Genomic DNA, 25,199 nt, shown 5'->3' with positions numbered 1-25,199 from the left:
ATTGTGCCAACCCACGCACAAGCTTGGAGCAGAAATAAAAGCAGTAGCCGAACGCGGAGGGGGGATAGCAGCACGAGCAAGAAGCTAATCTTCCCGACAGTTTGCAGCTTCGGCTAGGAAAGGCACCTTCCCACACCGCTTTATTTCGGTCCTTCCATATATGCCAAAGAAGCATTCAAGCTCTAGCAACCAAAACACTATCATTGTTGCTCAATAAAATTGAGATAGCTTCTTTGAAAGAATCACAGCTGGCCCGAAGCGAATCCAAAAGAATCGAGCAACCCCCAACCCTCCAACACTCCTCGGCAAAAGGACAAGCAAAGAAAACATGCCAAACATTTTCATAACCCGTCTTACATATACCACACTCGCCGCCAACCTGAATACCACGCGATAAGAGGTTCTCTTTAGAGGGGAGGTTATTTTTAACTGCCCTCCAAAGCAAGGACTTGACCTTGGGCGGAACAAGAACCCGCCAGATATTAGCCCAAGGACCTTCTTCACCATAGAAAAGGTCAAGAGTGAGGGCACTCGCCATCTTGTATGTCGACGTGGGAGAAATGCCAAATAGGCCTATCAGGGCCAGAGGCTGGACAAAGTGGAATACCAACAATAGCTTTAACATCCCCATCAATTAGCAGCTGCTCCATGAGATCTCGATTCCAACCACCAATACTTGGATTCATAAGCTCCGAAACTCTCATCTCGTCCAAACCCAGAGGAGTATGCGCCGAAACCCAGAAATTATCATCCCGGCGCAACCAAGGATCTTTAAAGACTCTTACCCCGTTGCCATCTCCGATCTGCCATCTAACTCCACGCCTCACAAGTTCTTGCACCGAATGTATACTCCTCCAAGTATAGCTAGGGTTATGACCCAATCTAGCGGTGACAAAATTGCCATGAGGAAAGTATTTGGCCTTTAACACTCTACTCACTAACGCCTCCGGATCATCTAGCATGTGCCAACCCGTTTTTCCCAACATCGCCACATTAAAGAGTTGAAGGCTCCTAAAACCCATACCACCCAACTTCTTATCTACACAAAGCTTGTGCCATTTCATCCAATTAATGCCCATACCAGCTCCCTCTTTGTTACCCCACCAAAAACTATTCAACAAACGCTCTATCTCATCCGTGACCCCTATGAGGAGGGAAAAAATTGCCATGCAAAACGAAGGTATGGCCTGAGCAACCCCTTTGATGAGCACCTCCTTACCCGCCTTGGATAACTTCTTGCCATTCCAACCCTGAATACGTCCCCACATCCTATCCCTCAGGTATTGGAAAATCTCACGCTTTTTACGACCAATAAGCGAGGAAAGACCAAGATATTTGCTAGTATTAAGAGGAGACCAGACCCCGAGCAAATCCGACATCGCACCCTACTCATCATTATTCAAGTTAGAGCTAAATAGGATGCCCGATTTCTGGTAGTTTACGCAAGTTCATAATCACCAAGAACCCAAATTAGCACACTCTCCCATGGACCCCCAACAGAAAAAGATGCAATCATTGGCAAATATTAGGTGAGAAATAGCAGGCCCTCCTCGACTAATCCGAATCTCATGCAAAGTGCCCCTAGCCATCTCATAATTAATCATCGCGGAAGGTCCCTCCGCGCAAAGAATGAACAAATACGGGGAAAGAGGATCCCCCTGCCTCAAGCCACAACCCGGAATGATAGGACCCACCATCGTGCCGTACACCAGAATATCATAAGAGAGTGATCGAACACAAAGGGAAATCTAGCTGCGCCACTTACTATTGATTATAAATTTTCCCATTTAACGATAATTCACGATTAGATATATTGTTGGTTGTAATTTTAATTTTAAATTTGATAATCAAAAGCAAAATAATATTTTAATCTAAAAATTGATTATTTCATTCATTCACGAAACATCTTCTTTGGTGAAGTAGATACAAATTTTTTTAAAACATAATTGGATATTTGATGAGTGGAGGAACGGTCCCACAAATTAAAAAAATGATAATAGTTAGTGAATTTATGAGGATCCATTAATGACAATATGTATAAATATTGAGAATTTTAAGAATGATAATGAGTGAAATTATATCCGTATAAAAAGATAATTTATGAACGAACGAAAAGACAAATTGAAAAAATATTTTCGTGGACGAGGAGATTAATAATTATTTTAATATATTTACTCATAGATTTAATCGGATATAAGCAAATTTAATATTATATATGTATAACATTCAATATTTTTTAAATAAATTAATAATTAAATTTAAAGATGATGAAATTATTAAAAATAATGTCAAAATGCAAAACGAAACACGACGAAAAGTTCTTATATGTTGCAGTGTTGGCGACATGACAACTTTAAATTTGCCAAGGGCATTTTGACCCTTGGTATTTGGAATCTGTTTGTTTCCTCATACAACTCAATTCAGAAACAGCTGGTTTTATTTTAAGTTCGACTTTGGATTCTCATATTATGCAGTATTGTATATTTGGGCCAATCAAAGCCTGCGAAATTGAGGCAGTAAAAATTAATACTAGTATTTTAAACTTAGCATGTGGTTATTAAATTGTTTATAGGTTTTTAAATATTAAAAAAAAAACATGAATATTCTTTGAGGAAAGTTGCTTATGCGCTCCAGGCGTGGGCGGAGCTAGGGGTGGGGCAGGGGGGTCATTGGGCCCCCCTGGGATTTTCAAAAATACTAGGATATTTTCGTAATTTTATATTAAAAATAAAAAATATATAATTTTATCAACATCATTATCTTGTTGAGCTATTTTATAATGTAATTGATATGTAAGCTTTCGAGTTAAGATGTTTAGAATAAGTAAACATATAATTAATTTATACATATCATGTTTGGATTGGATTCTAGAGATTTATTTTTTGAATTTTATATTGAAAGTTACTTTGCCTTACAAAGTTTCATGGGATTTTGAAAAATAAATTCACGGACTATTTTGAATTTGTAATTTTAACGTCTTTTAAGTTTGGCGAATTAAATAATTATTTTTTCAAATTTTGCAATTTCGTCCCCCAATTTTTTTCCGATCGCTAGAGCGTCGAATTGGAGCTTACGTGGATTAGTAAAGACGACGGCATTTTTGTGAGGCCTAAACGACATCGATCGTTTCGTACCATTTCAATTAAAAAAATTTTCAAATTAGAAAGAGATTGTATCATGTATTTGCACTCTATATACTATTCAATATTTAGTAATTTTATTGCAAAATACATCGTAAAATGAATATGAGCTTGAAAATCTGTTAAAATGTGTTTTTGTAATTTAAATAATATTATAATTGTGTTATTGATTCATTTATTTTTAATTTAATTTATTTTATTTTTTATTTTTTAATTTAATTATTAATTTTCTTTTAAAAAAATTTTGGACCCTCCTGAATCGAAAGTCTAGCTCCGCCCCTTAGTATAGTGTTCCAATTCGTTATATGGTGAGCTTAACAACACGTACGAGAACGATTATACTTTGAAATATTATATTTTGCGGAAAAAAAATAATACTCTCTTCGTCTCATTAATAATAATTTATTTTTACTTTTTATTTATTTTATTGATAATAATTTAATTAAAAAATAATAATTATTTTACATTATAAATTTAATTTACACATCATCATTAGAGCATCCATATTGATTGAGTCAAGCCTTGACTCATTCATACTTCAAGACCACTTATACTACATTGACTTGACTCATTTTGTTGACTCATTAATTAATTTTTTTCAAGTACAACGCGTGTAAAATACACGCACCCCACATAATTACATAAAGAACGGATGAGTTGAGATCGATAGCATGAGTCAGGCCTTGAGTCGATGGGACTTGCATCGGCTAACTTATGGCATCAGCTGACTCAAGTTAAGTCATCATATCAGCCGATGTAGGTACTATTACAAATAACCCCTATTTATTTTACACTTCAAGCACTTATTCTTAAATTTTTGTACTCAGATAAAATGAAATAACTTATTATCAATAAGATTCTTTAACTTTTGTACTCACATAAAATGAAATAACTTATTATCAATAAGATAAGATGGAGTACTGTAATATAATTGAACAATAGCCTATTGGATTGGATTTGTGCGATGCCATTAATTACAAAATATTTTCATGCGATTGAGTGGTATTTTAGACATTTTTTTTATTTGGGGAGTTGGGGAGGGGGAGCAGTGGAGTTTGAACTCGGGACCTCACTGTTCACACATAGAAAGTCGCATTGCTTGATGTCTCCTTGGGGACAATGGTATTTTAGACATTTTGACTTAACAACTGCTCCATATATGATAACCTTGTTTAGCATAAAATAATGTGTAGGATATGTCTCGTGTCAAATTATCTAATAAAATTTTAAATATATAGAACGCCTAATTTGGATTTGGAAATACCATCTAAGCTTACATGACTAGCAAGAGGATCCCACTCAAGTTTTTGTATTTATTTTTTATAGGGAGGGAGTTGAATTTTAAAAAATAGCAGGTGAAATTATATTTTTATATTTTAGAATAAACTTATATATATATATATAATTTTAAAAATTAATATATACTATAATTTAAATATACTCCATGGATTGGGTCGTGCTCGGAACTTAGCTCCATCACTATCTTTATATATGTATTTACTTTGAGTGATAATAACTTATACTCCAGTATAAATAAAAATAAAAATAAAACTTACATAATTTTACGAACGTATTTAATTTTAAAATTCTTCAGATGCTCAATTATATTCTCATATATCATCCAAATAAACGCATCAACAAAGCTACATGCATATTGATGCTTTTGTCAATAGTCGAAGATAAATGCTTCTAAATTTAATAACATCTACAGTTCCATCAGAATAAAAAAATGGACCTCGTGAAAGATTTTTAATCAAATATACTTTTCCAACAACAATTAAAAAGATCGAATCATAGTAATCCTATTTATTGCTGATTTAAATATATAAGCAACTTTTGAAATATTTGGATCACCCGCCAATCTATTAGGTTACATCGAGATTGCTATTTTTGGTGAGATGTGAGATTCATGAATAAGACAATATATAATGTTAAATAACAGTATTAAAAAAATAAATAAAATTTTCGCTTCCTCCAAAATTTAAATTCAGATAATTTTTTTTACCACCCAAATAAATATCAGCAATAAGATACATTAAATTAATACCTACAAATCAATCTAAGATCTGACCATATACGAGCAATCTCATTCAAACCATATCACTTCCAATATATATATAGATATATATAGAGAGAGAGTTCCCTAACCCAACTATCTAAGTCGAGCTCAAATTTACTAAATTAATTTGATTTACCCCTCGTATTATTAAATGTCTTTTAATTTTATTGAATACTTATATATGATTCACATCTATTATAAGAATGACGTTTTGACTTCACGGTTTACCCATGCTGCAAGTTTCTTCTGAAATTTCACACTGAAGTAAACTCTATAGTGATATCTTCCATTCCATTAAACTCGATCTCATACCTTACTTTGTTATTGCAAATCAACAAAAATACAAGTATTTATTACCATGTACGATACACATCATTGAGCCAATGAGCTTAATTGTCTAGCAAGTAAAATAATTAATGTTTGTTATATTACCCACAAAATCAGCGCAAGTAAAACCAGAGTCCACCACCTTTTGAAATGAAATTATTCCTTTCTGCTTACCACCCGGTCTTAACTATTAACACCGCCCCCCGTTTAAAATCTCTTCCCATTTTCTCCCCATTCGCCACCTATATATACTTCTACCAACTTTCCCTCTCTCCCACATCAAATCCACGCTCAAAACCAAATTCCTTGTACCAATTCTTTCTCTAGAAATTAAAAACCCTCGCAGTTCATCTTGTTCAGTCGTTTTCACTTTCAGCAATCAATCAAAGGCAACTTTCCGAGTGAAAAATCCAAATGGAAACGAAAATCGGTTCGTTGAATCCATGCAACTCGGCAACCTGCAACGGCGTCGGCTGCCTCCCCTCCAACGGCGTCGTCTCGTCCATCAAGCCTTCCGCCGTTGCGTTCAACTCGGCCGAGGCGACGCTCGGTCGCCACATTGCACGGCGGCTCGTGCAGATCGGCGTGAGCGACGTGTTTTCCGTCCCCGGCGACTTCAATCTGACGCTGCTCGACGATCTCATAGCTGAGCCGGGGCTCAACGTGGTCGGCTGCTGCAATGAGCTCAATGCAGGGTACGCCGCCGACGGATACGCTCGGGCTCGGGGCGTCGGCGCGTGCGCGGTGACGTTCACCGTCGGAGGGTTGAGTATTCTCAACGCGATCGCCGGCGCGTACAGCGAGAATCTCCCGGTGATCTGCATCGTCGGAGGTCCTAACTCGAACGATTATGGCACGCACCGGATCCTGCATCACACGATCGGGTTGCCGGATTTTAGCCAGGAGCTGCGTTGCTTCCAAACAGTGACTTGCTATCAGGTACTCTACTGTTTGCTTACGTGTTCAATTATATTTCAATTAAATCAAGCTTACGCTCAATTCAATGTTGCTCGATTCAGTTTATTTACTTATTTTGTTCAATTTTCTGTTGATTTTAGGCTGTGGTGAATAATTTGGATGATGCGCATGAGTTGATTGACACGGCGATATCAACGGCGTTGAAGGAGAGTAAGCCGGTGTATATAAGTGTCAGCTGCAACTTGTCAGCGATTCCGCATCCAACCTTTAGTCGCGAACCTGTACCATTTTCGCTCACCCCTAAGTAAGCATCCTTTTTTCCCTCTCACTGTAAAAAAATTTGTTTAATGATGGGTCAGTTGAATGATTGATTGGGAGTTAAGGATTATGCGTTATGTTATCGCTCGTTGAGGATTTCAGATAAATCTTGCTGAGAATTTAGGCATTTTGTTTTCAAATAAAAATGTTCACAATTGTAAAATGTAATTTATGTTTGAAGATTAACAGTTGAATGGTCATTTAGCACATTGTGATGCGAATGATATTGGAATCTAAGTGATATTTGATCTGTTTTTAGGTTGAGTAATAAAATGGGTCTGCAAGCAGCTGTTGAGGCGGCAGTCGAGTTCTTGAACAAGGCTGTCAAACCGGTGTTGGTGGGAGGTCCAAAAATGCGCGTTGCAAAAGCGTGTGATGCGTTTGTAGAATTGGCAGATGCTTGTGGTTATCCCCTTGCAGTTATGCCATCAGCAAAAGGGCTAGCCCCAGAGAACCACCCTCATTTCATAGGTACCTACTGGGGTGCAGTGAGTACAACATTCTGTGCTGAGATTGTGGAATCAGCTGATGCTTACCTCTTTGCTGGACCCATCTTCAACGACTACAGTTCAGTAGGATACTCTCTGCTTCTCAAGAAGGAGAAGGCAATAATTGTGCATCCTGATCGTGTGGTCATCGGTAATGGGCCGACGTTTGGGTGTGTTCTAATGAAGGATTTCTTGACAGCCCTTGCAAAGCGGGTCACGCATAATAAAACTGCTTATGAGAACTACCATAGGATTTATGTTGGTGATGGACATCCTTTGAAAAGTGAGCCTAGTGAGGCATTGAGGGTTAATGTTTTGTTTCAGCATATTCAGAAGATGTTGTCTGGGGAGACGGCCGTCATTGCTGAAACAGGGGATTCTTGGTTTAACTGCCAGAAGCTGAAATTACCACCAGGATGTGGGTGAGTTCTTCTCTCTTTCTCTAATATTATTACTAGCAAAACATTTTTAGATTCATTTTTTTAATAGTGAAGTGTGTTTAAATGGAAATCTTGGTTTTCAGGTATGAGTTCCAGATGCAATATGGGTCGATTGGTTGGTCAGTTGGTGCAACTCTTGGTTATGCTCAAGCTGTCCCGGATAAGCGTGTGATTGCCTGCATCGGCGATGGTAGCTTTCAGGTATACACATCAAAAATTGATCTCTCTGCATTTTGGAAGCTGTATTTTGATTTGCCATTTTCATATATTTGTATATTAGCATATAACATATAACCTCAAGAACCATTTTGGTGAAAAATTTTGCAGGTGACAGCGCAAGATGTGTCAACAATGCTTCGTTGCGGGCAGAATAGCATAATCTTCTTGATAAACAACGGTGGGTACACCATTGAAGTGGAGATCCACGACGGGCCTTACAACGTGATCAAAAACTGGAATTACACTGGTTTGGTTGATGCAATCTGCAACGGTGAAGGCAATTGTTGGACTACCAAGGTTAGTTTTAGATCAAGTTTCTGCTGTGTATGATTTGAGCTCTTGTGTGTGAAATTAGCTATCTGAATCTCTCTCTCTGTCTAGGTTCGATGCGAGGAAGAACTTATTGAAGCGATTGACACTGCGACAGGGGTGAAAAATGACTGCTTGTGTTTCATTGAGGTAATTGTTCACAAGGACGATACCAGCAAGGAGCTTCTAGAATGGGGATCGAGGGTCTCTGCTGCTAATGGCCGCTCACCAAACCCCCAGTAGACTGCGTTGATGCTGCGAATCTTACCAAATTTATGTCTTCTTCATCCACCTTTTATTGTGTTCATGTTTTAGTTTGGTTATTTTGTTTTTCATTTTCATTTTCAGTGAATTACTTCTGTTGCTAATTCTGATTTCAAAATGTATTTTGTTGGGCAAATTGCTAAATACTAATGCGTAAATTGGAATATTTTAGGTGACTATGATTTTTCTATTGTAAATTCAATTACACACATAAAATTGTGGGACGCTGGATCTCATCTCCTCTACGGTATGCATGGTTGGAATCAAATCCCTTTGTCTTCCGGTTTTAAAATATCTCCTCAGAATTCGGCCCTACTGATTTCACTCTTTAAGATGCAAGCTTTCCGATCACAAATTATCATCAATATGTTATTTAGATTTTGATGATAATATATACTCCCTTCCTCCCATTTACAATGACACAATAAAAATAGGCATGAAAATTAAAAGAAGATATTAAGAGTATAAAGTGAGTAAAAAGTACTCCCTTCCGTGAAATTTGAGCAGTATTCATTTTTGAGTTGTTCCACGAAACTTGAGCAATTTTCTTAAATGTCAATTTTTTTTTTCCTTTATTCATATTTGCATTTTTTTATCTGCTACACTTAACACACAAAATATTAACTTCTTAAAACTCGTGTCAAAAAGAAATTGCTTAAACTTTGTTGGACATGAGAAATATTTATTTAATATGTGTAAATAGATATGGATCATATACTATTTTTAAAAAGTATTATTATAAATAAGAAAAATTAAGAAAAAAATTATCATTATAAATGGAATGACGTATCATATATGATGTCAAACATCCCATTTCAAATTTGTCTTAATATTGCGACCATAGAATTATGGTCTCAGAGATCCTACTCCACATTCTAAAATTTGGGATATTTTCACCCACATCTTATAGTTACATATTTGTTTAATATGAATAGTGGATTGCTTTAAATTATTGTAGATTTATATAACATTTGTTTTTATTTAGAATATTTGTATTGTTATTCGATATCTTATAACGACATATTTATTAAATATATATATATAAAAAAGGTTCACCATAACCAACTACTGGAACAATATCTGCCAAACAACATAAAAAAAATGAATAAAAAATATAATAATTAAACAAATTATATAAAAAAATTATACCATATTCAACAAAAAATTATATATAAAAAAAACAACAAAACAAAAGGAATAATATCGTTACATAAACTAATAATTTCAATAAGAACATAAAATCAAAAACAACAAATCACAGAAAATATATATATATATATATATATATATATATATATATATATATATATATATAGAGGAATGAGATCATATAGATCCCAATGCTTATAATAGATCCCTAAATCCAAATCTTGACCACACATTATGACATGTGGCGCATCAAGATGGTAACACGTGGCAAGGAGCTTCCAAGCATTCCAAGGCAAAATCTGGAGGGGTAAAATTGGAATGTAATTTTCGGATTTAATAATTAAAAAATATATTTTTTTTTAGATTTTCTCAAAATAGATATATTTTAGATGCATATAGTTTCACACAAAGATGCATAAAGTTTTCACATGAAATGCATAACTTTGAATAGAAAAATGCATTTAATTTTTCCAATTTTGGTATTTTCACCACCCCACCCCATACCACCCCCCAATCCAGCCCACACCACCCCCCAACCCTCCCCATTACCACCCCCCAAAAATAGGCATGTTTCACATGCATATAAAATCAAACAAAAATGCATAAAGTTTTCACATAAAATGCATTAAATTATACAAAAAATGCATTTCATTTTAATAAATCTGGTAGTTTCGCCACCCCACCTCTGCCCCACCCCTACCCCACCCACCCCCCACCCCCCAATTTTTTAAAAAAATAATAATTTTTTTTTGGGGGTGGGGGGTGGGGGGGTGGGGGGTAGGGGGTGGGTGGGGGTGGGGTTCTGGGGTGGGGTGGGGTTTAGGGGTGTGGGGTTCTGGGGTGGGGTGGGGTTTAGGGATGGGGTTGGGGTGGGGTGAAATCTTATGCATTTTTATATGAAACTTTATGCATTTTTATATGAAAGTTCATGCATTCTCGTATGAAACTTTATGCATCTAAAATATACCTATTTTGAAAAAATCTATTTATTTATTTTTTTTATAAATTTCGAAAATTACATTCCAATTTTACCCCTCTCTAGATTTTGCCTTGAAATGGCTTGCCACGTGTCACCATCTTGATGCGCCACATGTCATAAATGTGTGGTCTAGATTTGGATCTACGGATCTATTATAAGCATAGGGATCCACCGGAACCCAACCCTATATATATATATATATATATATATATATATATATATATATATAGGGTGTGGTTCTAGAGAGAACTACATTATTTGTGAGAACGGGAGAACCATCAAATCTAATGCATCCACTGTGAAAATTAATGCATTCGCTGTTAAAATTAATGCACTAAAAAAATTAAAAAAAAATGCTCCCTTCGGGATTCGAACCCAGGATCTGCATTCATCCAACAAGATGATGCATCCACCGTAGATCTTGATGATCGAATGGCTGAAAATGGTTCTTCGGTCTTCTTTTATTTATGGTTCTTTCTTGAACCTCTCCCTATATATATATATATATGTATATATATATATATATATATATATATATATCCCAGGTTCAATGAGAAAAGCCTAAATGTAAGAGAGAAGAGAGAAGTAATATGATCTGTTGATCTTATCTAATATAACAGACATGATTTACTCACGCCATGACGCCATATTCAATGGATTTTTTCGTTGAACATATGGGGGGGTCGAACCCCAGAACCCCCAAAAATATTGTACATGTTCAATATATTTGATGAATGTTCAATATATTATGTGACAGAGGATCCCATTTGCAAAATTTCTATACCTTATGATAATGTTAAGTACTGTAAATCGAACTAAACAACACTTGACTGTCAATAAGCACCAAAAATCATTCATTTTAAGAAGAAATTAATATTTAAAAACCCTCAGAATTGCAGAATACACGAGAGACCATGCAACACACGCTCACGTCGTCGTCGGTTGACTTTTAAATTTTTTATGTGAGTTAACAATTTTTATTTTTATTGTAAGTTTGTAACAAAGACTATTTAAAAATTGTGGTCTTTGTTTCGTTAGTGTTAGCCACAACATTAAAAATTTACACCACTTCGCCTACAATATAAACTCGACACTCAAAACCAAATTCCTTCTCCACATTCTGTAATAACTTTAAATCTAAATTTTAATTTTGTCATTTTTCTGCAATCAATCAATTCGACCTTATAGATGGAATCAAAACTCGTTTCGTTAAATTCATGCAAGTCCGCAACATTCAACGGCGTCGTTCCGGCCGTCCAGCCGGTAGCCATTCGGCCCAGCTCAGCCGAGGCGACCCTCGGCAACCACCTCGCACGGCGGCTCGTGCAGATCGGCGTGAGAGACGTGTTTTCAGTTCCCGGCGACTTTAATCTGACGCTGCTGGACCACCTCATAGCTGAGCCGGGGCTCAACCTGATCGGCTGCTGCAATGAGCTCAATGCGGGCTACGCCGCCGACGGATACGCACGGGCTCGCGGTGTCGGCGCTTGCGCGGTTACGTTTACCGTCGGAGGGCTGAGTATTATCAACGCCATCGCCGGCGCATACAGCGAGAATCTCCCAGTGATCTGCATCGTCGGAGGTCCGAACTCAAATGATTACGGCGCTAACCGGATCCTGCATCACACGATCGGCTTGCCGGATTTTACCCAGGAGCTGCGTTGCTTTCAGACTGTAACTTGCTATCAGGTATTACGTGTGTGTGTGTGTGTATATAGAGTCTTTCACGTAGCCAGAACAAACTTGTGACGAACGTTTACTTTGCATTTGCATTTGCATGATTAGTATTTTTATCCTCAAGAGTAAAATTTATTTAATCCCGCCATTTCAATGGATATAAATCAAGTAAAGTTCAAATAATAGAAATATTCAAGGATATTCAGATATCTCAAAGTTATAATCCATCAAAATAAACAAGGGATTAGCTTACTATCTTTATCTATGAAGACTAATCCTTTAAAATAAACGCTTCATGAGGGGGCTCAATTAATATGTACTGAAGGTCCGTTTACTTTGATGAAAAATGAGCAAAAATATATATGTTCACATCTTTTCCATCATTTTCACATGTTTGTTATGATTGAAAATTTTTTCTGGGCATAGTGGAATATTTTCTCCGGCAATTTATTTTCATTCATTTTCTCTTTAATGTTGGATAATATTATCTTTGGATAGTGATGTGAAAATATTTTTCAACATTATCTCATTTTTTATCTCTAATAAATTATGGTAAAAAATAACAACAATATAATATTTCCTTATATTTTCTTATTCATCATTTTCCAATGAAAAATTTACAATCAAAGTAAATTAAAAAAAGCGTTTTGGGCACAAAATATAGAGTGCGTATTTATCCCTATTACATAGTAGTATTTTATTTATGGTTAAATTACATATTATATATATATAAATATATATTTATAAATCTAATTGATACATATCTAAAATAATTTGTAATCAATCTTTATATCTTTTGTTAGCTACGAATTAATTGATGTTTAAATTAAATTAGGAATCCTTTATAATAATCCAACCTAATTAAACGTAGACATATCAAGATAGCTACAATTCAATTGTGTCACTCTCAAGAGAAGGTGCAACGTTTGTCGTGTGAATGTGTATTAACTTTTGCGGGATTTGAATGTGCATCGTGTAACTATGTTGTGTACCTACGTTGTGCTACAATGCTTGGGATTGAATTTTACATACCCAAAAAGGAAAAGTTTTTATTTGATTTTTTCACCCAAGTGATTATCATTATGATTTAAATTTTATACAAACTTTACCTTTGCAAGGTATAATTCTTACGCATCGCATGGCCTGAGCACTGGAAATGTTTTGTTATTAATGTCATGATCTAAGGGACAAGAAATATATAAATTTTTATACTCCCTCCGGTCCACGGAAGAATTTCCTAGGAGGGAGTGGTACGCGTTTTAAGAAAAATATTATTAAGTGTATTAAAAATGGAGAAAAAATTGTTGAGTGTATTGAGAATGGTGAAAATGTATTATAATTAATATTGAGAGTTGTGAAAAAGTGAAAGCAAGAGTAATTATAAGTGGTGGGGTATAGTCCAAAAATAGGTAGGGAATTTTTTTGTGGACGTCTCAAAAAAGAAAGATAGGAAGTTCTTTCGTGGACGAAAGACAATATTTTAAAGGGTTTTTATTTTTGAGGCTTAACTTAGATAAATAAAAATATTAGAGGATATATAATTCATTATTTATTAAGATTGATTAAAACTTTGGGATATCCAAATATCAACGACCTCAACAATCTCTATCATTTGAGCAATTTTTGTTTGATTCACATATCTCACTATTTTTGTTTTAAATTCCAATGGGCCCCAACTCAATGTAGTATTTGCATACGCAGGGACAAAAAAAAGCATTGCTAGGGTTCCATTGTATTTATATTTTCTTACAATTACATATATATATATATATATATATATATATATATATATATATATATATTAAAAAAAGTAATACTCCCAACGTCCCGTTTGGTTTGGCCTGAAATATCCATTTTCACATTGTCTCGTTTGACTTGACCTATTTCTTTAGCAATGTCGGCTTACTAAACACGCAAGGTAATTTAGATAAATTTGGCAGTTAGTAAAAAAAAAGTTTAATAGGTGCTTAACACCCCTTTTCCACTTCTCAATATAAGACTACGAATTAAAATCCTTCATCATCAATTCAAAAAATAAAATATTGTAATTGTGGAAATAACTTGTAGTCGTATTGAACTCACAAATTTAACTATAAGGAACACCAAATTTACGTAATTGATTATTTTTGTACTGATTGAATAGGCTGTGGTGAATAATTTGGAGAATGCACCTGAGTTGATTGACACTGCAATATCAACAGCATTAAAGGAGAGTAAGCCTGTGTATATAAGCATCAGTTGCAACTTGTCTGGGATTCCACATCCATCATTTAGTTGTGATCCCATTCCATTTTCTCTCTCCCCAAAGTATGCTCGCTTCAATTCTTTTTGTTTCAAATATAGTCAGAAATTTCATTTTCGAATGACTTTAACTACCATTTATAGGTTGAGCAATAAAATGGGTCTGGAAGCAGCAGTTAAAGCCGTGGTGGAGTTCTTGAACAAGGCTATGAAACCGGTGATGGTGGGAGGTCCAAAAATGCGGCCTGCAAATGCAACCAATGCATTTGTAAAACTGGCAGATGCTTGTGGTTATCCTATTGCAATTATGCCATCTGCTAAAGGGCTAATACCAGAGCATCATCCTCATTTCATAGGTACCTATTGGGGTGCGGTGAGTACACAATTATGTGCTGAGATTGTGGAATCAGCTGATGCTTACCTCTTTGTTGGCCCCATCTTCGACGACATTAGTACAGTAGGCTACTCTCTGCTTCTCAAGAAGGCGAAAACAATAATAGTGCAGCCTAATCTCGTGGTGATTGGCGGTGGCCCCACATTTGGATGTGTTCAAATGAAGGATTTCTTGATTACCCTTGCAAAAAGGGTTAGGCATAATTCAACTGCATATGAGAACTACCGTAGAATTTATGTTGGTGATGTGCATCCTCAGAAAAGTGAACCTAATGAGGCGTTAAGGGTTAATGTTCTGTTTCAACATATTCAGAAGATGTTGTCCGGGGAGACAACTGTCGTTGCTGAAGCAGGGGATTCTTGGTTTAACTGCCAGAAGCTCAAATTGCCACTTGGATGTGGGTTAGTAGCTCTCTCTAGCAAAATATTTTTAGATTCAATTTGTATTTTAAATGGAAAATCTTGGTTTGAAGGTATGAAGTCCAGATGCTGTATGGCTCAATTGGTTGGTCAGTTGGTGCAACTTTGGGCTATGCTCAAGCTGTACCGGAGAAGCGTGTGATTGCCTGCATTGGCGATGGTAGTTTTCAGGTATACACATCACAATGGATCCCACTGTATTGATCAGTAGCAATAATTTTTATTCTATATATTAGCCTCAATCTATGGAGAAATGATCATCTCAAATATTCAAGATCATATATTAATTTTTTTAAGAGGATCTTGTATATATGTATGTATATAATTTTGGATGCTAAGGTTGTGATGGTTTGGTGAAAATATTTGTAGATGACGGCTCAAGAGGTGTCAACAATGCTGCGGTGCGGGCAAAATAACATCATCTTCTTGATAAACAACGGCGGCTACACCATTGAAGTGCAGATCCACGACGGGCCTTATAATGTGATCAAGAACTGGAACTACACTGGTTTAGTTGATGCCATCTGCAACGGCCAAGGAAAATGTTGGACTACTAAGGTGTGTTTAAGTGTACGAGTTTCTTCTTTGATTATGTATTTAGCTCTTGTGAATAAGTCGAATTAATTCATCTGTCTCTCTGTATCTGCCACTAGGTTAGATGTGAGGAAGAACTTATTAAAGCGATTGATGGTGCCACAGGAGCCAATAAAGATTGCTTGTGTTTTATTGAGGTGATAGTTCACAAGGACGATACGTGTATGGAACTTTTGCAGTTTGGTTCGACTGTTTCTATAGCTAATAGTCGCCTGCCAAACCCACGTTAGATTGAGTAGAAACTGCCAATTATTTGAAGCCAAAATCAATACAAATATCATATTATTGTATGTGAAATATAAAGTTAATACATATATTGTAATATCCCCACCTTAATTAGTAGAGATATCCATTCTCAATAAATTAGATATATTTGATTTGTTGCATCAAAGATAGTTACATAAAAGATTTGGAGTTATTTAGTATTTAGGGAGTTTAATTATATTGAGACTTATCACTATAGCAACCAAATACCAAATACGTTATTATTTTAAATTGGACCAAAATTTTATTAATCCACATACCTTTCAACTGTTCATTCAGCTAAGTTCGTAGACCCAATAATTATTTATTTGGGCCAGAGGTATTGTTATATAGAAAGAGGCCAAACCTACTTTTATTAGTAAATCAATTACTCCCTCCGTCCCACTTAGGATGTCAAAAAAGCCGGAAACCGACGGGTCGATCCGAATAGACCAATAAAAAAAGTGGGTTAGAGCTGAAAATTTTTAGACCGAAAAAAATTTAATCCGAATGGCCCGAACCGAAAATAGCCCGAGCTCGATAGAGTTGGCCCGAAAATCGAGTGGGTTGGCCCGATTAACCGAATACATTCTTAATATTTGATTTTTAAACTTTAATACTTTACCTTTTAATTCGATAATAACATTTTGATGCTTGTAGAATATGTTTTGATTTTTTCCAACGGTTATTAACAAACATCTATGGTATAAATTAAAGTTAAAGAAAGATAGTTATTCAGGTTAAATCTATATATATACAATTCAATTAATCTATGTACACATAATATGTATATACATAATACCCATATAAATTTCTACTCTTATAGTATTCCTTTTCTATCCTCATTCATCATTTATGGTAAGTATATATTTAATCTAAATCTAATATTTATACTATATTTACATCATCTAAAACCTTCCAATTTTGTTTTTTGACATTACATCTCAATCTAAGTGATCACACAAGTGAAGAAAACTATTTTCCATTAATCGTGATCACATGCACTCAAGATATATATAAATAAAATTATATATATATATATACATATATATATATATATATATATATATATATATATGGTGTGGTTCTAGAGAGAACTACATTATTTGTGAGAACGGGAGAACCATCAAATCTAATGCATCCACTGTAAAAATTAATGCATTCGTTGTTAAAATTAATGCACTAAAAAAATAAAAATAAAATGCTCCCTTCAGGATTCGAACCCAGGATCTGCATTCATCCAACAAGATGATGCATCTACCGTAGATCTTGATGATCGAATGGCTGAAAATGGTTCTCCAGTCTTCTTTTATTTATGGTTCTTTTTTGAACCTCTCCATATATATATATATATATATATATATATATATATATATATATATATATACATTACATTTTTTGTAATAAATATCTTTTTTATATGATTTTATGTAAAAATTAAGATTAAAAAAGTCATATATAATTATAATAAGTAATTAAGTGAAATAAACTGTGATTAAATGTATAATATGTTTATAGAATAACTTATTTTTTTTCCTCAGGTAAATAGCTTGTTTCATTATATATATCTCTCTTTTTATCAGAAGGTGTATTACTTAGAATTTTTTGCTTTCTAAGGAATATATTTAATCTTATGTAGTCTTAAGTAATTTGATAATGTTAGTTCCAGAGGGTCTCGAATAGGTGTATGAGGGGGGAGGGGGAATACACCTATAGGCTATTTTTGTTCGAAGAACCTAAACGAAACTTCAAACACAAACTGACTCAACCTGTTTACTGAAAAGAGTTTTAACCAAAACAGGGTTGACGACTGATACTAAATACTCTTCAGTAAGGATTTATCAGTTAAGTCAAGGACTTTAACTGACACACGTAAAGCTTCAATCGAGTTTGTTAAACAGAGATATGTTATGAATCTAACTGACTATCAGAGGATAGATCAGTTGGACTAATAACACACGCAATAGAAAACTTTTGTTTCATAATAGCCTGTGAGTTAAACACGTTGTCAGTCGTTAGGTTTCTCTTTGCAATTAATCAGTTTTCAGTTCAAGGAGATAAGAGCACAAGTAAGAAAGTAAGAACTGAAAGATGTAAATAACACAGAGATTTTTACATGGTTCGAAAAACACTTCCTACATCCACGGTCGGTTGATCAGACCAACAACTTCACTGGGCAAGTGCTTATGGGTGCACTGCAAACCGATGCTCGTGCCTACGGGTGCACAACAAACCTGAACGTGTGCTTGCGGGTGCACACAACCGAGACGACTGAAGATCTAATCTTCAGTATCAACACACCTTGTTGGATTTCTCACTCCTAGCACACACTGGGCACTAGGACCTCACGGAGACAGACCACCTGTCTGAACTCCTTTTCAGCACAAACACTCAATTCGGTTGGTTGAAAAGAGGTTTGAAATCTTGCCAACTAAACCACAAAGAACAAGTTCTTTGCAGTCAGTTTAACCTAGGGTCTGGATATACAATATTTGCCTAAGGTCTAAGAGAATGTATGTAATCAGCAGTGACTGATTTTTGGCTTTGTGATTCTCTTCTTCGATTCAAACTTTGGAGAGGCTTGGTTTAGTTGAGTAACAAATTTGGCAGTGTTTCAGCTTATGTTGTTGAATCGGTGAAGATTGAAGTGATCCTCGAGCGCTATTTATTGGAGACGTCCTGAATAGATCCGTTGGCGGAGATGGTCTTCAAGATTTCTTCCATTAGAGAGTAATTTGAACTTGGGCTGAGGCTTAAATCTTCGAGGTTCCTTGTTTAGTGAGAACGGCTTCTTTGAAGAGCAGGATATGCGACATCTCTGAAAAGGTAATCACCAAAAGGAATGGCCTCTGCAGAGAAAGGACGATCCTGAGATCTCTGCATTTAATGCGGCTGTACTTCGGGAGTGCGTGACTTCCTTTGAACGTTGGAGGTTCAGTCCGAGGAAGAATGTTTAACTGATACTTGACTTTAGTATCAGTCCGCTGAATCCACGTGGCATGCATTAATTAATCAGTCGAGACTAATCCTTCGACTGATACTTCAGTCGGCATCTTCAGTCTTCAGTCTTCAGTCCTTCGTTCTTCAGTCTTCAGTCTTCAGAACAGCAACTAAACTAGAAAAAGAACTCTAACACTTGAGTTCAAACAGTTCTAGTCTATTACAATTGAGACCAATTGATTTTGGTATCATCAAGACTAGGATTAGGATATTTCATTAAGTTCCCAATAATTTTCCCCTTTTTGATGATGCCAAAACCACACAACAGTTCTAAGCAAGAAAAAGACTGAACTCAAAGCACAGGTTCTTAAACAGGGTGAATACTATTCCCCCTTGACAATAGAACCTAAAACTTGCACTTTGAAGAAAGAACACAACAGTTAAACAAAACTGAACGAAGACAAAACTGAAAAACAATAAGCAGAGCCTGGACAAAAAGTCATTGTCTTCAGGTTGAGATCAAAGAGAAGTTCTTTTTATTAAGAATAACTGATGAGAAATCAGTTGAGGTTGACTCATCCAAAAACACCTAGCGGATGGACTCAAATTTATATGAGGTCGTCCTAGTGCAGTAAGGTGACTCAAGTCGTCTCACACGGAAGGCTTAGCAGGGCTTTAATTGTGCTACTCACAAGAAACGGAAAGAAAACCTAAACACTCTAATCGGGAAGTTGGGTCTGGCACTATCTCGCTCTTCTATTCACCAAAACATAATTGAAAGAAAGCATATAGCATTAACTAGGCAGTAGATAAGTAGCAACTAAGAACGTAGAGATTAAACATTAAACCTATCAAACTAGGGTTGTAATCTAGCACTTCAAACCGAACGATCATAAAACTATAAACAATGATTAACCACTACCAGGCATGAGAACAAAATCAATCATCAAATTCAAATTCAAAACGAACTTAAATTGCTATTAGGAAGATTCCTTAACACACACAATCAAAGAGAATTCGGCAGCAATCAACAACGAACTAACCAAGTACTTAAATTATCAAGGATCAACCACATCACAGAAATTAATCTAAGATCTCTCATTCATCAAGAACATAAAGGAACAAGAAAGACAAACAAAAGGATTCAATAAACTAAAATGAGAAAACAAGTGAGTTCTTACAAAAGAGTACGATCCAAAAATCTAATCCAACGGAATGTAAACTGACATGAACTGTAATCCAATGAATCCAAAAGATATTGTTGATGTTTAAAGTGCTAAAAAACTAAGGGAATAAGGGTGGAAATCGCCTTGGAGGCTGCTGGAGTCGAGAAGTGTGTGTAAAACCCTAAAATTCGGCTTTTAAATGGAAAAATGTAACTGCCGAAAACGCCCAGAGATGGCGGCCGCCGTGATACGGCGTCGCCGTGTACCCCCTTCATCGATTCTTCCACAGAATTGCACGGCGCGCGCCGTGGGGCGGCGGCCGGTGTCAGGACGGCGGCGACCGTGAGACGGCGGCGGCCGTGAGTTTCACTTCCAAAAGTGCTCCCAAACGATGCCAAATAGCTCGACTACTCCCGATTCCTGCACACAACAGTAACACCACCAAATAACATCGAACAAGTGAAGAATAGAGCAAAAAGACACGAAGCATGCTCGAATGCACAGCAAAAAGACTCACAAATACTACCCAAAAATGAGGTAAACAACCCCCCCACACTTAAATCCTTGCTTGTCCTCAAGCAACAGTCACAACAACAAATGGAAATCCACAAGCGATTCTACACACCAAGCAAAACACCAACCAATCCAAGTCTTTCAAGATATATATGTCCCCAATCAAGTGTTCAAAGTTAAGGTTTAAAATACAACAACAAGATGATACCACTCAATCCGATCAGACCCAATTCTCCGCTAGGGGTGAATTTCCTAATGCAATTTCCTTTATAATCATATCTCATTCCTTTTTCACATTCTTTCATCTTTTCACATTTCCCACTTTTTTTTTGGTCAAGTTATTTTCGCTCTTAATAGATAGGCCATAATTCACGAGATTGACATTTTTGGAGGTGATCCAAGATATTCTCGTGTGGTTTCCCATGCTCATAATGATACTATCAGATGAGCAAAGACCCAGAGCTATCAAGTACTCAACAACCAACCAAACATTTCAACACAGAGATAGATATTAGGATATTGCAATGAAAACACTCCCCCTAGCATCTACCGGACAAATCACGTCAAGAGTTGCTCATCAGGGTGTTGCATCCAAACATTAAACTAATTGCACCACATTGGAAACAAATCAACCATAAAAGACAAGGACAACAATCAACACGAATCACAACCCAGAATCGCTAGTGAACCACCATCAACATGCGATGTGCACATAAAAACAAACAAGAAAACAAGACGAGGGAACCATTCGCCCCAAAACAAGCAAGCAGGGCACCACAACCAAGCGTGCAACGTAGCGATAGAGCATCATAAACTCCGCATGCAGCACAATCAACAGTACGACCAATGAAAAATTCCACAACACCCCCCCAAAAACAATTAACACCCCTCCCCCACGCAGAAAAACATGCACTGTCCTCAGGGCACAACGAAGGGAAAGGGAGAGAACATCCCTGAATAGGAGTGCAGCCACGCACGGCAACGGCGGTAAGGAGGTAGTCGACCCAGAGCCTGCAAAATGAGCAACCACAAAACCCAACCCAAGAAACAGCATGAAACATGAAAAACAAGAAAAAGAAGAGTATGTACAAAGGAGGGTAAGGAGTAGCTCAGTAAGGGCCCGGAGGGGGGCTCGGGGGGTGCCGGAATTGGTCTTGATTCTGCAAGGTGAAAGCGGCCCACTGTTTCTCTAGGTCGGCGATGTAGTCTTTGTTGTCTGTGAGGCCCTGGTTGTATTGGGCAAAGCGAGCATCAAAGATGACATTTGTTGACGCAGACGCGTGACCTCCCCGGATATGGTGTTCACCTGGCCGTAAACATTGCCCAACTGTGCCTGCATGGGAGTCACTTGGCCGCCAAGACTGTCTAGATGACCATAAATGTCATCGATCCTGTCATAGAGTCCTCCCACCGAGTCCTGCACCTGATCAAAACGAGAATAGACTTCCTGGCGAAACTGGCCAAAGGACTCATCAAAGTGAGTTTGGAAGTGCTGAAAAGAAGCAGAGGAGCCGGCATCAGGATCATAAGTGAAAGACGGTGGTGGCGTAGGCTCCTCCTCCGCGTCAGCATCTTCCTCATCCTCATCGTCCAAGATATGTCGCGCCGAGGAGGAAGTACCTTCGCCCAGGTTGCGTTTCTGCAAAAGGGCACGAACATTGGGTCGGTGTGTCTGTGGAATGATTGTGAGATCAAAGGCCACAAACATCTTGAGCTCGGAGAGATCTATCGGCCTTGTAACAACGGGACGCAGGTGTGCGGGGACATTGGTCGGTGGAAAGAGATTGAAATGGAGGGCCAGGGCGGTAGAAATGGGACTCAGAGAGGGTTTGAACCCCCCGTGCCGGGACATGGTGTGAAGCTGGTTCCAAATTATGGTGGTGGCATCGATCTTCTTCTTACGCTTAGCACACCATAACATGTAAACCTCCGACGCGTTAACCTTGTTCGCCTGTTCCTTGCCCAGAACACAGAAAGACAAGAACTTGTGTAGCACGCCCATGTCGACGTCTCGGAGCTGATTACTAGGGGCACCCTGGCCGGTCCAGGTGGGCAAACCTGTTAACTCCTGCCAAGCATTGGCGGCCACCCAATTCGACGGTAGGCCCTTCAATGGCTTCGGGTGAAAACCAAAAACTTCGTGCATCACCCGGTAATTGATCACGAGTGGCTTATTCAGGAGGCAGCAATGGAGCTCGGTCTTGTCGGCGGTGAAGTTGAGGGTGCACAAGAATTCCAAGTGCAACTGGAGCAAGCCGGGCGGTGTGGTAGTGGCAAACTTGTAGAGGCCAAGATTCCGAAGGTGAGTCTCAATAGTGCTGTCCAGCTTTAACTGCTTGAGCAACGGCCACAGCAAGCAACAGGGTTGAGTGACCTGTTTTTCCTTGAGTGCCTTCCACCGAGTGCCCTCCCACGCTTCATATATAGCGAATGGGGCATTATAGATGTGGCGAATGTCCGTCGGTGGAGTAGGAGGGCGGGTGGGATGGCTAGGAGAGGTCCGAGGGCTAGGTGGAGCCTCGTCCTCGTCGTCGGAGATCTGAAGGCGGCGACGGCGCTTGTAAGTGTTGAGGGTGGCCATAGCAGGAGGTGGACGACGGCGGCTGGGCTGACGGCAGCGGCTGCGGACGGCGGCGGCTGTTGCAGCGGCGGCGTGGGGAGACAGGCGCGGCGGTGAAGGTTGAAGGCGGCGACTGCGGACGGCGGTGGGCTGTGGTGGGCGGTGGGTTGTGGTGGGGGGTGATGGTGGGGATGGTGGCAGCGGCGGCGGTGGCTGTGGACGGCGGTGGGCTGTGGACGGCGGTGGGTGATGTGGAGTGATGGTGGTGATGGTGATGTGAGGGAGAAAAGTGAGAGTGAGAGAGTTGAGGGAGGCGGGTGGGAGGTGGGTGGGACAAAGGGATTAGGGTTTTGGTATTTAAGGGGAAAGGGCGGGCCGGGCTGGGTTGGGCTGGGCTGGGGGTGACAGCGGCCGCCGTGGCACGGCGCCGCCGTGGACCCCCTTCGGGTTTTTTGGCTGAGTTGGGGGTGACGGCGGCCTCCGTGGGACGGCGCCGCCGTGGACCCCCTTCGGGTTTTTTGTGGTTGGGCTGGGTTGGGGCCACACGACACCATGGTTGAGTACTTCTTTGATGATAAAGGGGCCAATCCAATGGGACTTGAGTTTTCCCGAAAAGTTTCAGCCTTGAGTTGAACAACAGTACTTTCATGCCCGGGTGGAAGTCCTTTTGCACAACGCGACGATCATGCATTTTCTTCACTTTATCCTTGTAGATGCGTGCATTCTCATATGCCTCATTACGCAACTCATCAAGCTCTTCCATTTGTAAAGTTCGGTGTTTCCCTGCGGTCCGAAGGTCCAAATTTGTAGCCTTGATAGCCCAATAAGCGCGATGCTCGATCTCAACAGGCAAATGACAAGCTTTTCCATACACGAGGCGGTAAGGGCTCATCCCAAGAACTCCTTTAAAGGCGGTCCGATATGCCCATAAGGCGTCAGAGAGCTTGGTGGACCAATCCTTGCGAGATGGCTGCACGATCTTCTCAAGTATGCCCTTTATTTGTCGGTTGCTGGTTTCGGCTTGCCCCGAGGTCTGCGGATGATAAGGAGTTGCAACCTTATGGGTGATGTCATTTTTTCGCATGAGCTTCTCAAATAATTTGTTGCAGAAATGTTTTCCCCCATCACTAATGATAGCACGGGGGAAACCAAATCGGCACAAAATATTCTCCTGCACAAACTTGAGGACAACATTAGCATCACAAGTCCTCGTGGGGATTGCCTCAACCCACTTGGACACATAATCAACCGCCAATAAAATAAACTCAAAGCCATAAGAGATGGGAAATGGCCCCATGAAATCGATGCCCCACACATCGAAATTTTCACAACTAAAATGTTAGTTAGGGGTATCTCATTCTTACGGCCAATGTTTCCCACTCGTTGACAACGATCGCAAGCTAAATAGAACGAATGGGCATCCTTAAAGAGAGTTGGCCAATACAAACTGGATTGGAGCACCTTGTGGGCCGTCTTTTGACCGCCAAAATGGCCTCCGCAATGAGCGTCATGACACCACTGTAAGACGCATTGTTGCTCCTCATTGGGCACACACCTTCGTATCACTTCGTCATTTCCCAACTTGAACAAGTAGGGATCCTCCCAATAGTATTGCCTGCAGAGAGACAGAAAACGCTTCCTCTCTTGGGAAGTGAGGTTAGGTCGGAGTTCTCCACAAGCAAGATAATTGACAATGTCTGCAAACCAAGGGACCGAAGTCAATGCATATGCATGCTCAAATGGGAAAGACTCATGAATGGCAACATCATTTGACTCAACCACATTATGCTCAAGTCTAGACAAGTGGTCGGCCACAGAGTTTTCACTCCCCTTCCTATCCTT

General features: G+C 38.4%; 2 protein-coding genes across 3 annotated transcripts; both read left to right on the top strand.

The window, feature by feature from the left end:
* Positions 1-5,793: 5,793 nt before the first annotated feature.
* LOC131016512 (pyruvate decarboxylase 1-like) lies at positions 5,794-8,648 on the top strand. Its single transcript, XM_057945221.1, has 6 exons — positions 5,794-6,465; positions 6,585-6,748; positions 7,022-7,672; positions 7,774-7,891; positions 8,018-8,206; positions 8,291-8,648. The coding sequence occupies exons 1-6, from the start codon at positions 5,941-5,943 to the stop codon at positions 8,459-8,461; spliced, it is 1,818 nt and encodes a 605-aa protein (XP_057801204.1). The 5' UTR covers positions 5,794-5,940; the 3' UTR covers positions 8,462-8,648.
* A 3,105-nt stretch (positions 8,649-11,753) lies between these two features.
* LOC131016511 (pyruvate decarboxylase 1-like) lies at positions 11,754-16,296 on the top strand. Of its 2 annotated transcripts, XM_057945220.1 has the most exons (6): positions 11,754-12,299; positions 14,431-14,594; positions 14,673-15,323; positions 15,395-15,512; positions 15,711-15,899; positions 15,995-16,290. In XM_057945220.1, the coding sequence occupies exons 1-6, from the start codon at positions 11,799-11,801 to the stop codon at positions 16,163-16,165; spliced, it is 1,794 nt and encodes a 597-aa protein (XP_057801203.1). In that variant the 5' UTR covers positions 11,754-11,798; the 3' UTR covers positions 16,166-16,290. The 2 variants fall into 2 exon arrangements, with proteins under 2 accessions (XP_057801203.1, XP_057801202.1); XM_057945219.1 differs by having other exon boundaries at positions 14,431-15,323; positions 15,995-16,296.
* Positions 16,297-25,199: the final 8,903 nt, after the last annotated feature.

The sequence above is a fragment of the Salvia miltiorrhiza genome, chromosome 3 (genome assembly GCF_028751815.1).
Source record: "Salvia miltiorrhiza cultivar Shanhuang (shh) chromosome 3, IMPLAD_Smil_shh, whole genome shotgun sequence".
In the NCBI taxonomy this organism is placed as follows: Eukaryota; Viridiplantae; Streptophyta; class Magnoliopsida; order Lamiales; family Lamiaceae; genus Salvia; species Salvia miltiorrhiza.
Note: the sequence above shows the minus strand (reverse complement) of the source record. Positions and strands in the feature narration are given on the sequence as shown.